This window comes from Branchiostoma floridae, chromosome 9 (genome assembly GCF_000003815.2).
Source record: "Branchiostoma floridae strain S238N-H82 chromosome 9, Bfl_VNyyK, whole genome shotgun sequence".
NCBI lineage: Eukaryota > Metazoa > Chordata > Leptocardii > Amphioxiformes > Branchiostomatidae > Branchiostoma > Branchiostoma floridae.
This window is the reverse complement of record NC_049987.1, coordinates 19009335-19027342: the sequence shown is the minus strand read 5'-3', so window position 1 is coordinate 19027342 and position 18008 is coordinate 19009335. Positions and strand designations below refer to the sequence as shown.

The 18008-nt window shown below is 41.6% G+C and overlaps 1 protein-coding gene across 2 annotated transcripts in view; it reads right to left on the bottom strand.

Moving 5' to 3' along the window:
* LOC118422462 (protein lin-28 homolog A-like) overlaps positions 1-7396 on the bottom strand; it is a 31363-nt gene extending 23967 nt beyond the window's left edge. The window contains exons 1-2 of one of the 2 annotated variants that reach the window (XM_035830056.1): positions 7339-7396; positions 4890-5017 (exon numbers count right to left, since the gene is read on the bottom strand). In XM_035830056.1, the coding sequence (XP_035685949.1) occupies positions 4890-5017; positions 7339-7381 (171 nt within the window). In that variant the 5' untranslated portion in view covers positions 7382-7396. Of the gene's footprint in view, positions 1-4889; positions 5018-5628; positions 5817-7338 lie in introns of those variants that run through there. The other variant, XM_035830057.1, reaches the window with a different exon arrangement.
* Between the last annotated feature and the right edge of the window lie 10612 nt (positions 7397-18008).

Genomic DNA, 18008 nt, shown 5'->3' with positions numbered 1-18008 from the left:
AATTGCTCTCAGACTCTCCTAACACTAGTTCTTCCGTGTAGGTGTCACAAACTCCAGGCGGGTTCAAGGGCATACTTTAAGTAAGGTGTGCTAGGTCATGCGTGCGACACCCACCCACGTTTTGATGGTAAACAAATTCGGAGGTCCTAAAAATATGGTCTCACCTTTAAAACACAATTGTATGATGTAATACTTGATACTTAAAATATATTATGACCCAGTGTTGGACAAGAGTCAAGACTGTGCTTTCATTTGATTATTGTATGGCTTGACCCTTGCCTGGAAAGGCTAGAGTTTGTAGGGGTCAAGACAGGGAAACAAAGTATTTTTTGACCAGTCTGTGCTGGAAAGACCAACTCTCTACAACTAAAACTGCAAAAAGCTTGCTGTATTACTTAAAATGTTCTGTATGAAAATACAATGTTATTAAACATAAAGTAAAAAGAAGAGTAGAGAAGAATATTCAGTTATTCAGTGGGGGGGCTGAAGAAATCCAGTTTGGGCTTCTCCCTATTTATAAGTTATCATCTATGAATATAAAGTACAATACAGAACAAGAAGTGAAACATTATTTCTAGCCTCTCCTTTAGACCTTGTTATCATACTAAAAACACAACTTTCTTTTCAAGTTCTTCAGTCTAAAAAAGATAGAAATTTGCAACATTTGGAAGAAGATCTTAATTCTTATACATTTACAGAGTTGTTTTTTCTTCTTTATTTTGTTTCTACAGATGGAAAACATTTTCTATATCTAACTTCGTTTTTGGTCTCAAAGTTTCACAAGATTTAAAGCTTGTGAAAGTTTCTAATGAAACTTGTACTGGACTGACAATTTGGATAGATTTGTACTTAATTATGAAAGCAAAGTATCATCATCTCGTATGACTTATAAAAACAGGCACCTTCTGACTACAGAATCTCACAAAAACTACCAAGAAGTAGAATCAAGAAATTTCAGCTTTTTTCCAATAAATCTACTAAAAGTATTATAGGCAAACCTTACATTTTATTTGGAAAATAAACTTTTACTTGCAAACGTAGCTCCATTTATGAAATCCTGGAGCTAAGTTTGCTGAATTGCCCGGATTTGAAGTATTCAGGTTAGCAGTCATTCAAGAAGTCAAAATTCCAGTTTAAGGACACAGAATTTCCTTGAAGTTTTTAAAACTATTTCTGAGGAAAAAATAAAGTATGTTTCGTCTTATAAACCATGGAAAGATTGAAACCGGTCGAAGACAACAAAATGCAATTTTTCCAAACAAACGTACAAACAGCTTCGAAAAGAGTGTTTGGGATAGTACAACAAGTATAGTTGTTGACAAGACCTTGTAGTGTTTTGGATGGACACGCAAAGACCCTGATATCTTATATCAGGTAATGCTCAAAAATATCTCCCTAAATCGCTTAGGGATCGCCTTGTTGATTCCATCTTACATACCAAGGTGCTTAAGTTTCTCGGTAGTAAACAAGACAACAAAGAGTTTTCAAAACACTTCAATGACCTGATCTCGAAAACAAATAGTTATACCTGCACAGCTCAAAGGGATAGGTATTTTCACACGATATAGATTGTGCTCGGAAAGTTTCGAGCTTTGTGGGACAACGCTTGCCATACAGTGTTTTCTTGCAATTATAACTGTTGTTTTGAGGGAATATTTACTTTTTTCTGTGCTGTTATCAAAAAGTATGTGGGTGGTTTGTGTTTGTGTGTGAGTGGGCGTACTACAAAGGTGGAAAGGTATCCACACTTAAAAGATGAACAAAACAGAGAAATCCTATAGCCCTACTATGAAAAAGAACTCATTCATTCAAAAACCCAGTTGAAAACATATGTAGGCTTTGGTAAATAAAGTTGTAAGTTTCTAGGCCATGCTTGTCTTCAAAACAATCCCACCTTCAAATACAACTGAATTTTTAGTCATAATCTTGTTTTGAGTTAACCAAATGCTTTGTGTTTTAATCTGGCTTACTACCCAAAATCTCTTGCTAAAATTGTATCAATATTTTGGGTCTAACTTGATCAAAATATCGGCTTTCCAAACGATGCGTATCTCTTATAGTATATACGAAAGTGGTGGCTGTTTCACTACTACTACTACATCGTAAACAACATCCAAATCTATGTTTCGAGGTAGAATTTAGCAGGAAAACGCCTCTATTCTAAGATCAAGTTTACAGTACTTTTCACCAGCGTTCTTAAAGTAAATTTTTCCGAGAAAAAACAATGGTACCCTTTCTGTGTTCTGTGTCCTATCTGTTTGGTCGTGTTGAATCGGCGAGTTTGCTCAAGACACCATATACTTGACGGCAATTTTTATCTTCCCTTATTTACTACCGCTCGGTAAATGACTGTGTAAAGCATCCAACTGGCGACTGTAAAGATCGTTAGCACGTGTGAATATTTGAGGAGTCCGTCTCTCACGATTTCTTGGGTACACTCCGTGTAAACACAAACCATGCCGCTCGTCGGAAAGCGAGTTTTTAGTCCTGCGATGTTCAACTTCGCCCGTTCTACGAATCCATTTTTTCCCGTTCGCACTCGCTTGTCTTCGTCGGCACTAGGGAATTCTAACCGATTTAAACTTATCAGACAAAATTCTTCAACAGAAATTACTTTGATTGTTCATATCCTAAGACGTTTACGCTTTTTAGGCGAACAGAAAGGGTGTTGTGGTTAGACATTATCGCGAAAACTCGGTGTTGTCGACAACGCATTTCCTTTCGCGTCTGGGAATCGAGGCGCCCATGTCCAACCCAACGCGGTGTGCGTGTGTGTATTCCTATCAATTTATTCCTTCCCAATACACATGTATAAAATCTTCCTTAACACACCATCAAAGCTATAGAAGTATAGATAATCCATAAAAATCATTCACGAATCGGAACAGAATTTCTTTCTGAGTACGGAGGGTTTTTTTTGCCGAGTGTGTGTGGGGTCCGACAGCGGTTGCATTCCACCGCGCCATACTGGGGCTCGCATTGTCGTCGGCCTTTTGATCTGAGGCTTGGGAATAGACCACGCTTTCATCCCCGAAAAAATGGCGTCCCAACCAAGATACATCCTCAACTTTTCTACCCCCAAAACGGGCAATAAACGAACAATAACATCTCTTAAACATGCAGTCGAATTCTTAACGTAACGTTTTTGCGGAGAGGTTGAAAGAGGGACGTTTTCGGGCGTCTTCGGTGCATAAGGCCGCGCCGCGCCGGGGCGAGTTCTTCGCTGTCAACGCTAGGACAAACACTCAAACCCCCTTGACATATTCGGGATCTCTGGCCTTCACTCCCAGCTGCATTTGCGGCCAAGGCCCTGACCGCATTCTCAGGACAAGTTTCTACCCTTTCCCCTTTAGAAGCCGGACCGCACTATATCTTTCGGGGGGAAGACTTTAAAAACAGAGGCCGAAAACACCAGTTCCATATTACGTCGCCAAGGTCATTGTATTTTTCTTTCACTTCTACGTTACACCAATCTCTCAACACCTACCGTATCAGTTGGGAACGCCCATCCAAGTTGCCCCTTTTAGAGAAAAAGAAACCCGAACTAGAACAGTGAGCAAACGAGCTAGGATAGGACAGTTCGTAAAAACACACATGCAAACCAAACGACCCTTGTAAAAAAAATCACCATCGGTCCACGCCCTTTCTTGGTTCTTCGTACAAAACCTCTCCTAAGATGAAATGTTCGTGGTACATCATTTCCAAAAGTACAAATCTGGTTGGTTCTAAAAACAGAGGAAGAAATTTTGGAAGTAATAAATACAGTAGGACCTTGAAATGTCAACAGAGCGCTAGGTTCACCGCTAGGGCAGCCACGGACCATACATATGTGAAACCTCTGCTTCCGAGAGAGAGGCCGCCCGATCTCGTAGGGCATTGGCGACTCCTACACCGAATCCCACAACTTCTGTCACAACAAAGGCAAAGGGCTCGAACTACTTCGATGTCATCTAGGGATTTTTACAAAACTTCAAAGCTTTTTGTATCCACGAGGCAGTGTTACGGAACATAATCTACGTATCTTTGTGCCCGGCGAGGTCAAACGAAACGGTTAACCCGAATGTACGGACAGGGTTACTCTAGTGCACCGACACCAGTTCGCTTGTTTTCCTCCTACTACCACTAGTCCTACCACACATGCGGAAACCCTCTGGACAATATGACTATGAATGACCTACGCCAAAACAATCTTAAGACCTTATATTTTCCTCCACACCATTCAAAGATAGTACAAGAGGGAGCAATGCCCTTTTATCACTTCGACCATCAACAACAGATATAAAATCCTATTCCCTGTCCAGTTGAAGTATGGAAGTAAAAATACCAGCGATTGTCAACAATTGGGGGATGGAATCCCCTTCGACTTGTAATCCCTATGGCTTTCTTCTTTACTATTGTTGTGATAAACACTAGGAAGACAACTATTTATTTCATCTATGTCTTTGTTCTTCTTATTTCCAGTGTTATTTCATTTTGCCAAATGATCTCAATGTTACAAAAAGCTTTTGAAACAGGTAGAAATCATAAGACTGAAGCTTAATATCATGACTTGCGTTTGATTTCCAGAAGTATTCTTTCATACGAAGCAGAAAAGACAATTATGGCAATTCTAGAAATACAATAAAGGATTTTGTACAAGTAAATTAGGGTTAAAAAGGATATGATAGGTACAATCTTCTAAATCTATTGTAAGATATAGGAGTCAAAGAATACTTAAGTTACTGTTCGCGTGTAAACGTTATGTTTATAATGCCATTATATGTGTATACGTCTATGCTTATGTGTGATAATGCCGGAAGTACCGCTATACGGAGCGTTGACATGTGCACGGCGGCGTATCTAAAGTGCTGTATACGCGTATACATAGATGTTGTATTAAAACTCCTTACTTGGTACACGAAGATATCGTCGCCGCCTCCGTCGGGAGTGATGAAGCCGAAGCCCTTGGACACATCGAACCATTTGCACACGCCCGTGCCGCTGTATTCGGCACCCTCTTCGGGCACCTCGGCACCCCCTGAGGAAGAGAGGAAGAGCGAGGGTAAGATGTGTGCGGTGGGGGGCACATGGGGCGGTCAGCGCGCGGGACAACAGGGCACAAAGGGTCGGCCGGTCAGGTCTTACTACCCGCGCGGTAGCTTACCCTCATACACCACCACGAGAGACGAAAACTACCGTCAACGAACATGGCGGCCTCCTGGTAATCAGGACAGGTCGACGGGAAAGATCGCAGTCTCTACGCGCTGGCACTGGTCACGGGACGGACTAGCTGACCACAAGGAGTGGCCGGACCACGAGTGGACGGCGTGGGGGCCAGTCGTCAAGACCGCGCGGGGGCAAACTGACCACTACGATCCTTGTCCCGTGCATCGTAGTGGCTGTATGTTGACAGACGGAACTGTTGCACGGGGTAGTAGCACAGTTCTAGATACAGAAGTTGTAGCATACAACGGGGGTCCTTCCTGGTAGTAGAGGGGTTACGAGTATGGTGGTGGGCGGTACACACACACATACACACGCTGTGGCGGTACGGTTAGGCATGGCCACGATGTGCCAGTCCCTTCATCCTCAACCTTACAAGTGAGTTTACACCGTAGAAGCGACGGGAAAAGTGCGTAGGTTATAAACCTGAGGCCATGATGGCGTATGGTGTACGGTGGCTGCGCTGGGGTTGACAGGGGGCCTTCTCCGCTTGTAGTCGCACGATGTCCTCACTCGGCACACACACCGGTGGTCTCCCCTCGTCTCTCGACCCGTAAGAGCGCCGCTGTACACTTCCCGCACTCTCTTCTGTTTTGTGCTGCTACACGTGACGTACAATTACATGGCTCTTTGCCACTAATTACACATACCAATCAGCGGCCGCCCTGGCAACAGCCAATAGCGTGGCTCTGCTACCTGTCATTGAGAATAAAATTGATTATCCAAATCAAATTCAAACCGTCGATAGGACCGGGGATTTCACTGACCCCAAACGGATAATCCGACTAGCAAAACACACTGTGTTATGCAAGCGTGCATGTGCATGTGTGCTTGAGCGCTGTACTGGCAATCCTTGCGAAGTAAACGTGGAAGTAAAGGGAACTACGGCCGCGAAAGAGCCGACGGTGAAACGCTAATTCGTTTTGCGAATGTACGATATCGTGGAAAAAGTTCAAAGGTCACGCGTAGAGCGGAGGCGGTTACACCCCCCCCCCCTTTTGCCAAGCAAACAAACTTCCTCAGTACGAAAGCGGATTGCGTTCTCTTTTTCTTTTTCTTCAAGTTTTTATTTCTCGAAAACGCGTGATTTTGACTGAATCTTGAACCCAATTTTTGATTGGCTTGACCGTTTTTTTTTTTGTTTTTTTTTCACGTCAAACCTCCCCCCGTTCTCCCGAGGGTGCCCTAGCACCCGCCCCCTTCTTTGATTCGGCCGAAATGGGCTGGCTGCGGTGGCGCCGGACGGTCTACGCTCGGCCCTTTCAGTAGTGGTCAGGGATTCCACGCCGCGACATAAATTGATGTTCGCCTTGGAACAAGGATGGCGTGGCCCCGCGGGCCTCTAGTTCGTGACCCGTACTCGTATTACACCCCTCTACAACCTACTCCGACTCCACGTTTATTTTTCCTTCCTCACGGCGAGTTTTTCCCTTGTGAAGACCATCTTGTGTAGCCGTGTCGCACACAAGGACTCCCCGCGACCCTTCCCCGACCCACGCCCGTCCCCCCGCTGGGAGGATGACCCATTGTATGAGTTGATTTGTGAGAGCTGGACAGCTCGCCGCCCTGTGGCTTAGCGTGTGGTCTGTTTGTCCACTGCCCCACACAATGACCAGCAGGGCAGATCTTTTTTGGCGGGAACTGTCCTAAAAAAAGCCCTCCTCAAGCCAAAACCCAGCCCGCAAAAGTCGGTGTACAAACCTACCGTCATGTTAATATTAACACGCGTACGTGCATATTTTCAACATATGTAAACAAACTAAAAAGGGCAATGTGCGAAGTTGTCTTTTTTTTTCACGAACGTAAACGTAGAAAGAAAGCGAGAGACAGACTCGGTGATTTTGACGACTTCTTCCGCCCTTTTGCTTTTATTTTTTCTAAGTACCACGGACTTCCGGTCATCTGACCAAACAAAACCACGTGAGCGCGGCCTGAGAACGGAAGTGATTTCTTACAAGGATATCGGAACGAAAACGCGTTTGTTGTTTTCCCTAACTCAAGATTTGCGCGCGCTATATTTTACGTCGCCCGTTTCACGTAAACACGACGACTACACTACCTGAAGTTCCCACGCTTTACTCTGTGTATACACACCTGGGGATTAGAACACCTGAGAAGTCTATTGTCTTTACGTACCTGTTGTGACGTCGCTCGGACCAGGACTGAGTGCTTCGGCCATACGGTTGACACCGAGCGCGCGTTTGTTTTTACGTACCACCAGAGCCCGACTCTCTAACATACGCCACACACTATGGCGGTATATAAATGCAACCTGTTGGCCTAGTGCCAAAAAATCATGGCGGACAAATGCGAGGTTGAGTCACCTAAGGTAGAAAAATCGTTCGATGCCTTCTCCAAACGTAAAAAAAAGGAAATTTTGTATGATTCATTCGTCAATATTTTATGACAATAGTTTTTAGGAACAATAGCTGGACATCCGGGGTGTGGTCGCTCCTTCTTTTCTTTGATGTAGGTAAGGATTCCAGGAACTGAGGTCAACGACCTTTTGTCATGACCCGGACAATAAAACCTTTTCCCGAACAGCCAACCAGTAAAAATTGAGCATTACATAACAACTACTCCAACTGTAGGATAGATACGCTGGTTTTTAGGAACGGCACATTTTCCGTTAAAAAAAAGTAAAAAGTGCATGCCGCAGTAAAAGCATTTTACTCATATTTTTATGATAGGGCCATGTCGATTTGATTAGATGGAAGCCATCAAATGAAAGGTTTCCAACCATACTGTAAATAGTACAATGCAGCTGTAAAATGAGCGAATATATGACGTTGGTCGCAAATAAGATATTGGGAAACGGATACTAGATCTAATGTCACAGAGTGCCAGAGTCAATTCCAGGGCCAAAGAAAATGATTTGAAAGAACAAAAATTAACGCTATTACAGTATTTGTATACCATACTCTGTGTGTTAAGTCATTTATTCAACCTTCCTGACCACTTTAGGTCTTTTAACGCAGTCAACGTTTCTTGGCCAAACTTTTTATAACGCACGCTCGCATCAGTTTGGGGTTCCCAGAGGATGTCGTCCATATAATCAAATCAACATGGCCTAACTGCAGAACAGCTCGAACATTCATACTTTGGGGGTCATTTCTTCAACGGAATCCCTTAACCTTCCTTTACAAGAACGGATTTCCCCTTTTACAGTGATGACAAGAGACGGTAAGTACTTGACTGCGTCATTGTTATATAATAGCTTGTTTGAATAATGTAGCCTACTGTATACATCTAAAACAATCATTAGATAATTACTTGCTTCAGTTATAAAACCTGTAGTATTTTAGCTATCGTTATATAATTACTTGCTTCAATTATAAAACCTGTAGTATTTTACCCATCGTTATTTAATTACCTACTTCAATAATAAAACCTATAGTATTTCAGCAATCGTTATATAATAACTTGCTTCAACTATAAAGTCTACAGTATTTAACAATTCTTGTGGCATATGCCTCAACCGTAATTTAAATCGCACTACATATTTCTCAATTAGTATAATCACTTGTTTCATTATAAAATCTTCGTAGGCATATGAAGCCATTTTTATGATCAATTGCTTCGATTACGAGTCACACAGTATTCAGGAGTTGTGTTTGTCAGTGTTGTTGGAAATAAGGCCGTGTTTTAGTAATCATGTACAGTTTGTAGCCTCCTTAGCAGGCTCTATAGGGCCTTTTTTTCGGCTCATAATACACTTTTGCTGGCCATTTCTTTTTGTACCGGGTCGCTGATTGCTGGCCTTTTCTGACTGCCGGCCCTGCGGAGCCTGCATGGAAGCTATACAGTTTGTAGCCTCCATAGCAGGCGGCACAAGCGACCAAGTACAAAAAGAAATGGCCAGCAAAAGTGTATTAGATCTATCTATTAGTCCCAAAAATTTGAAACAAAACACGCCCAGGGAGCCTGCTATGGAGGCTATATAGTTTGTCTAGTTTGATTTTTCGATTGCCAAGGTTATGTTGATTTGATTATATGATAGATCTAGTGATAGGAGCATTCTATTTGACTATGTGTCAAGTAAATATCCCCACTTCAGATACTTGAACAGTAAAGAGAAATTTATATCCATGATAGCTTTTGATAAACCAACTCTAACCAACCATACAGCTAGCTACATTTATACAATTACCAAGAAGCGAGAGGAAGTCGAATGTCCTAGAATAGATTAGACGCACATCTACATATATGATTCTTACCGTGTGACCTGTACTTAGCCCAGTGGGGCAAAAAATGTGCAATAAAGGTCTTCATCCATTATGGATGGCATCAGCGCGCGCACCAATCTTCGTCCGTTAAAAAAAGTTTCAAGCAGACTGTTGATCATACAAAGCAGCTGCAGAATAGCAAATCATATGCAATATATTGCAAACAAAAAATCTCGAAAAACGGTTACTAAAATATGAAATAAACGAAATAGCTAAATATCGGAAAACGGATTGTATCTTAGGATGCCAAAATCAGTCCCAAAGTCAAAGAAGAAAGTGAAAGAACAAAAATAAAGAATCTAGTGTTCGTTATACTGTAAATGCAGAAATGTTCGCGGTGGATTAATGTTCGCGGTTTTCGCGGTGACCACTTCACCGCGAACTTACAACCACAGCGAACCGTTTTTCTATTATGGTATTCGACTGCAGTCTATGGTGTTACCGCGAAATTAAAACCACCGCGAAAAGTACTTTTTCCCGCTACCGCGAAATTAAATCACCGAGAACTTAAATGCATTTACAGTACTATAATCTGGGTGTTCAGTCATTGTTCAACCTCTGACACAACTTCTTTTTGGCCAAACATTTTTATTCGCACACTCGCATTAGTTTTGGGTTCCCAGGGGATGTCACCCATATAATCAAATTGATATTGGCTTACGGTAAGAAACAGCCATGCACCATTCTCACGCGGCGGCCATCATAGATTGAAGACGAGGTCAATGAGGCAAAGAGACAAAACTTATTTCTAAAATCAGCTGCATTTAGTTTTTCCCCAGACCACACAATTTTTCACAATATAAGATCAAATAATAAATATTATAACCAATGTTATGCAGCGAAATATGTAGCAATTTAGACTCGCGTACTGATCCCATATTCCCTTATTTAAGAGATGCAAAATAAAAACATAATAATGCAAATATTTGACGGACATGCAGCCATTCTCTTATTGGCCAATTTTCTAATTTCCATGCTATCATTGGTTGAACTACTAATTATGATGGACAGTCTTTTGTTTGCCTCATTGAACTCGTTTTACATCTATCATGGCCGCTGCATGCGACCGAGACTACCGTACCCTGGGAGCCAGACAGGACTGGGTAGCTAGCGAGTTTTGTTCGGGGAGCCAAGGCAGTCAGCCCGCCGATCTCACATTAGTGCTCCGGAAGCCTGAAGGAGTTATCGCTACCCTTGGGCAGGTGGACCTCATCGGGCTTAAACTCCCCGGGGCGCTAATAGGAGATCGGCGGGCCTGGCTGTCTTGGGCCACCGAATAAACTGTCCTAGCTGCCAGATCCCGGCTGGCTCCCAGGGTAAGATTACTGTACCCAGGTGTTAGAAATGTCTCTAATAAGCGCCACGTTCTATACATGGCGAAGTGAACTTCTGCTTGCTTGTCACAGACGATCACCGACGCATGTTTAGCTCGCTTGGTATGATAATACCTTTTTTATTATCTCTCTAAGTTATCATATGGATAACATCGTCTGAGCATCACAAAACTGATGCAAGCGTGGAAAAAAAGTTGGACAAAAAGCTTGCCTTCATTTTGAAATTAGTGGTAAGGAAGGTTGAATAAATGGCGGAACAAACAGAACATGGCATAGAAAATAACTGATAACAGACTTTGATTTTGATCTTTCACATCGTTCTTCTTTGATTTTGGAACCCTTCGCTTATTAGTGTGCCATTTCCGCTATATCTATAATATATATAGATAGGTTGATAGAGTTGTATAGATATTAATATACAGAGATATAGATTCTATATCTATCTCTGCATACCAATATCTATACATCTATATTTGCTAATTTTGCAGCTTCTTTCTGCGGTTTACAAGTACGGTCAATATATTTTGTGAACCAGAAATTGATGCGCGAGCGGAAGTGATCTATAGTTAAGATAATGAGTCTTTAGAACATCTAAATATAAAAGCAAATACTTAGTCGGAGTTGGTTCGCGACTTCCAACGTTGGCTAGGTTCACTTGTGTGGAGTTTGCCGAGGAAGGGAGTTTGCTGTGGAAGGGAGGGGCAAAACTCCCTTTTACGGCAAACTCCCTACCACAGCAAACTCCCTTTACCGACACAAGAGAGCCTAGCAAACGTTGAAAATCGCGACCCAAGCACCCCCCCCCCCCCCCGAAAAAAACAGCCCCGTTCGAAGACTGCAACGGAGGCTATGTCACTTTGTGCACTTTTGAAATATATACAGGAATGAAGTACTTGTTGGTTGTGATAGAATGTTTTGTCACGCCAAACTTTCGTCTTTTTTTACCCTTCGTACTTTTTTTTGCCCACTAGTTAGATTTGGAGTTTGTATACATTCATAAGATTTACTTGCTTTGGCTTAATACATATAAAGTCGAATATTAACAGAAACAGTTCATCATCCATCGCGTAGCAAGTGTGCTCAAGGTATTTCCGTTCCCCGTCGACTGCAATTGTAATCGTTTTGAGAGTTGTTGTTTTTCGTAGTGAATGTAGAGTCAATTTACTACACTACGCGTGGGTATTTGTTACTCCCCAAGCAGAGGTTCGGCTCCGACTACTAGTATTTCTGACGTTTTTTTTTTTAATTTTTTAGGCGTTCTTTATGTTTTTAAGAAAACGGTACAAAAAAGAAAGCCTAAAAACGTCAACAGTCGGGGCCAAACCTCTGCTTGGAGAGTAGATGTTTGTTGCATTTTTCTCACATTTACCAAACCTTTGTAACGAGTTAACGGAGAGAAATGAGTGACCATTCTGAACAGTTTCTAAATATTTGGAACCATATTCTACATGTTGCAACATAGATTCACCGCTTGTTCTAATATTTTCTAACACTTAACAGAGACGGTATGTGTTATAGACTTCCTGGCAAGTTTGACCAACTGCTGACGTCACGTATCCGCAAGGTCACGTGTTGATAAGACCACGTGTCTGCAACCCTCGCGAGTTTACGATCTGAAGTGATTGGTCATCAGTATTGATCCTGAAGAAGGCGACAGTGGTCGTTGTCGTTGAAAATTTGATCAGTGTGGATTATGTGGGTGAAGAAAGTTTTACTATATGATTACTAGATCTACCAACACATGGGCGTCCATGATAATGTTCTGATATGATACAACATTTGTGACTAGGTCAGTGGGCTGGGGTGAGGGTGAGCATCCCTGGAAAGTACACGGGAATTATGTCTCCCCACGGGCATTAGGCTATCGAGTTTTTGTTAAAGAGAAAATACGAAGCCGCTATAACCACGCAACTACTCTCGCCACCGGTGTCCAGTTGTGAAATCTGAAAATTAAAGTGAATGAAAACATTTTATTGCAAGTTCTTGCCACACCTGGCTAAGCACAGGTCACAACAAGACACTTTGAGGAGATACAGTTAACAGATACAAAATGAAACTAACATTAGATACTGAAGTAAATTTTCTCATCGCTTTTCAGTTATGGTGGAGATAAAAGAATCAATCAATCAATCGTTCGCATGCATCATATGTTGATGCGTGGCGGCTAAAAGATAAAAGAACAGATATGTTTTATGATCGATGGTTTGTCTAGCTGCATTAGGAATATGATTTTTCTACAGAACGTAAGTGTATGAAATAGGAAAATAGGTAGTGTACAACTCTATACAATTCATTTCTCTCTACGCTATACAATCTACATGTACATGTTTTAGTTTCACCAAATGACATTCGTCCTGTGTGCCATCTAAATATATGTAACAATATAAGAAGCAGGCAAATGATTAGCAACCAAATCTACCAGTTGGACAAATACTAAAATGGCGTGAGAAGTTGAACTTGATTGTACCTAAGTAGAGTAGAAAGATTTTTCTTTCCGAAGAAATAAATTGACCTTTATAAATGTTTGTTTTTCTCAATGTTACCAATACAGCTGCTGTATTTTGAGATGGATGTCGGACATGCAGTGACCCTCGAGATTAGACTGAGAAATTCAAAACCTTTCCCTACCTCGAATCCACTCCGTCAAAACTAGAAATACGCCATTATGTTATAATCTATACGCGTTATATAACGTCCTTGGAAATACAAAATAAAATACAAATGCGAATATTTCCTTTATTTCACAGACTTGTATTAAACAGATCTCTCATTGGTCGAACAGCAAAATTGCAATGCGTTTATTGGTCATACAGCTAATTGTAATGGACACTCAGGATCGGTCTATCATTTGCAAAAATTTGACGGAAATACAGCCGCTTTCTCATTGGTCGAACTACTAATAGCTTTGCTATCATTGGTCAAAGTGTAACTTACTGTAGACAGTCAGGATCGGTCTATAGAGCCATCCCAAATCCCCGCCCACCTTCGTCAAAAACGTAGAAATGCAAATATTTGACGGATATGCAGCCACTTTCCCATTGGTCGAACCACTAATTGCAATGCTATCATTGGTTAAACTGCTAATTGTGTTGGAATGTCAGAACCGGTCTATTTCAGACTCCCCTCTCTCCTGTTTTAAAACGATCACCAGGACGTTTTCAAGCTCCTTTCCCCTCTATCTGGTTTCTAAACTTCCGTGCGGTACTACAGTACCCAGGTGCACAGTACAGTGTACACATTGCGCCCCGCTGAAAACCTGGTGACCCGAGAACAGGTCATTCACCTCAGACGACATTGACCTGACGGGGAAGGTGACGTCATCACAGACCTATGTGTGTGTGCGTACGTGACTGGTTAGAAGTACCGCGTATTTACCTGGATTACGTACTAGCACTACCAGTGCTAGCTGCATGCGGTGTATGATATCTTTGATTCTAGCGGTAAAAGTTTTCATCTAAGACTAAGTTACTGCAATATATTTAAGTTCGCGGGGGTTTGATTTCGCGGTAGCGGGAAAAGGACTTTTCGCGGTGGATTTAAGTTCGCGGTAACACCATAGACTGCAGTCTAATAATACAGTCAAACCTGTCTATAGCGGCCACTCAAGGGACCGGACAAATTTGGCCACTATAGACAGGTGGCCTCTGTATAGAGGTGGCAACTTGTAGATAAAATACCCAAGGGACCGACAAAAAGTGGCCACTATGGACAGGTGGCCCCTCTGTAGAGGTGGCCCCTAATATTATATACATTTGTACCATAATAGAAAAATTTTCCTGGTGGTTTTAAGTCCGCGGTGAAGTGGTCACAGCGAAAACCGCGAACATTAATCCACCGCGAACATTTCTGCATTTATTCTCGCAACAATAAACTATTGTAGCCTCTACTAGGCCCCACGGGTTGCTGGAAAAGTAGAAATTGGCCAAATGAGACAGAAAACTCGCCAAAGTTTGCGACCAGGCCGGCCAACACTCCTAGTCCAATTAACTCGTACTACTACTATGCGTTTATTTCTAACTGTTTGGCCAAAGTCCCCTATACCGTTGGCGGGAGTCTGGTAGAGACTACTCTCCGAGCAGAGGTTCGGCTCCGGCTGTTTTCTTACGTGTTTCTATTTTGCACCGTTTTAGCTACCAAACGAGACATGCTAAAATGTGAATACGAAAAAAGAAGCTGCCTTCACTTTTCTGAGGCGAGGGCCTAGGATTATTTTTCGACCAGTCCCTTAGTGGCTAGCCTCTAAAAGGCTCCCAAGGTCGCTGGAAAAATAGTAGAAATTGGCCAAATAGACAGAAAACACACCAGAGGAGGTGTTATAAGCTATAAGCTCGATTAAGTCAGGCTACATATGTATATGCAAGGCAAGTTAAAATTGGCATCATTACAGGCGACATATAACCTCGACTCAGATTGAAGTACTTAGTAATTAAGTTTACTTCGAGTACTTGCAGTAATATTAGGTGACTGTTTGCTTCACGTACAAACTTGTTTTGGAATATATTGGAGAGGGCTCGTTCAGTAACTGATATGGGGTGGTTTACTATTTAGGTATCCTAAATGTCTATCTGTTTACTTTATAAGATCTATGACTGCTTCTAAACGGTTTTTATTTTCAATAAAATGATTATTGTTCTAACTACCTAGCTTCGCCATGTAGCGTAGGTATGTATGTATATATGTATGTACGTGTGTATGTCTGTGTTTATCTATGTATAAATGTTTGTGGATGGACAGAATAACTCTAGAAGACCTGAGTGTATTGTATCAACATTTGGTATGTGGGTAGGTACATGTACTAGGTATTGATGCGACCTCGAAATGATTAGATTTTGGTCACCTAGCGGCTTCTTGCGGTATTGCAGTGGAATTCTCGGTTTTGATATCTCGAGTTCTGGACATGCTATGGTCGTGATTTTTGAGTTGTACATAGCCCTTGGGGCAGAGAGTACTATAAGTAAGTGGTGTAAGTTTGGGCCACCTATAGCTAGCGACTACTTTTCTTGAACAATGAAAGAGAATAAACTTTGAAAGAATAACTTAAGAAGAAGTTGACGGATCGCCATGATTTTAGTTCTGTAGATAGCTCAAGTGATGCTTGTTGAATATGAGACTTGGTCCTCTACTGACCAGATTCGTTTGCACACCTGTTTCGTTGTCGCCTTTTCCTTGTAAATAAGTACAATTCGTTCTATATCTCTCTCTTTCTCTCTCTCTCTCTCTCTCTCTCTCGTTCCTGCTATCTTTCCAATTCTTTTTTTACAAAGAACCGTTTTGTGTATGTTTTTGTTATCAACAAGTAGACTAGCGCAACATTCTGCCTTTATTGTCTAACATTGCACACTGTGTTTTCTCTCAATATTGCAAAGCCTTAAATCTATATCTACGGTTACAGTATTAGATTAATATCACTATAAAGCTAGTTGTATGATACAATATAAAGCTAGTTCACCTTTATTTGCAGGCTAACCTATATATCCGTTGCTTTAAAAAGCGGATATTAAGTCGACGGACAATAGTTTGAAACTGCAATAGTTTTAACCAAGGAGGTTAAAAAAAGTGATTTTTAACCTCCTTGTTTTAACATATTACAACTCGAAACCACAGTTCGATCATTAAAAATCCCTTTATTTGTTTGTTTGTTTGAACCTTTATTTATTTATTTATATAATACTGTGTGAGTAAGCACAACGAATATGGGTTACCCTACGGATAAAGGCGAACTAGCGTTACTCCAATTTGCCTTACATTGTACCTGTGGCAATTGTTGCGCAATAAAATTTTGACTTGCCGACATACAGGTCTATCAAGGACACGAGAGGTGACTGATCAGTGATGGTCGATCATACATTACTCACACAGCGGTTTGTGGAACACGCATGAGGTAATCAGGAAGTAACAAATGAGAAGGCACGCCAGCTGATCTAATTAAGCAGCTTCATCTAATGCACACCGGCACCCAAGTGACGTCATAATAATATGCAAATTTGTCGGCATTTCCTTGTTGTTGGGCGTTGGCCGTGCATTTTCAGGTCCAGTACTATCGAACCAGAATTTGAGGAAAAAGAAGATCGGTTTCTGCCATTTCCTTTGATTTTTCTCTACCCCACAAGAAGGGAAAGATGTGTGTGGTCAAATACAGGATTACAAAAGGAATGATCACACTTTTTTTTACTACAAATTTATTTCATAAAATTTGGGAGTGGCACTAAAAGAATACCCGTATCTGTATCTACATATCCGGTATCACTTGGCGTAACACATCAGCTTCTGTATCTATGTTCTATAGCCGTTATAAACGCCCTTCGACGTACACACACCAGCTTCTATAAATCCTATATCCATACAATATATAGCCGCTATAACCGCCCTTCGGCGTAACACATCAGCTTCCCATGCACGTGGCGCGGCAGCAGCTGGTTGACTGCCACACCTAACTTTTGCTGAAGCACATCTGACTGCAAATGTTGTTTAAAGCCCATTATCTAGTAAGGATGCTCCTCTGGCAACTCTATTCTATCTCTACTCTACGATAGTTCTAGGAAAGTACGATTTTTTAAACACATCGGTGGAAAACTTGGTTCTTGAAGGCATAACTATTTCTTTTCCGAGCCGGTCTAAGATACTCAGTAGTAGTTGGGTGCATCAACTAGTTTATTAGTCATTCTGTACACCATGGATATGTTTCTTGTCTTCAAGTGACATCCCTGTTATAGTCGTTCGTACAGACTCTGTCAGTTTGAATTCTGTACCCTCTCTGGTTTATCCTTGTCTTTATGGGTCCCATACCTGTACTCAACAATTAACAATAGCCAGCTTCGTGTTTTTTTATTAACCAAGGAAATACCAAGGGACTTACTGAACACGATTACTCATCTTCATCTCAATATTACTCACTTCAAAAGAGGCCAGTCGATTGAGCAATTACTATTGTTAGGGGGCGCCCTTTTCTTTCGATCGGACATTGGGCCACAGCAACTAGGTTTTATGGATGGCATCTGTGCGCACCAATTTTGGCCTGATTGTGAAAAAAAATATTCAAATAGTCAAAATGATGAGAAAATACCAAAATGGAAAAATATGTCGTGTGGTAGCATTGATTTACTTGTAGAAGTGACAATAACGACGTAGCCATGATTGTAGTTGTAGAAGTGAAGCTAGCTTGGTAGTTGTAGAAGTGACACCTGTGTGGTACTGGTAGCATTGAGGGTAAGGTAGTATCTTACTACTCTCCAAGCAGAGGTTAGGC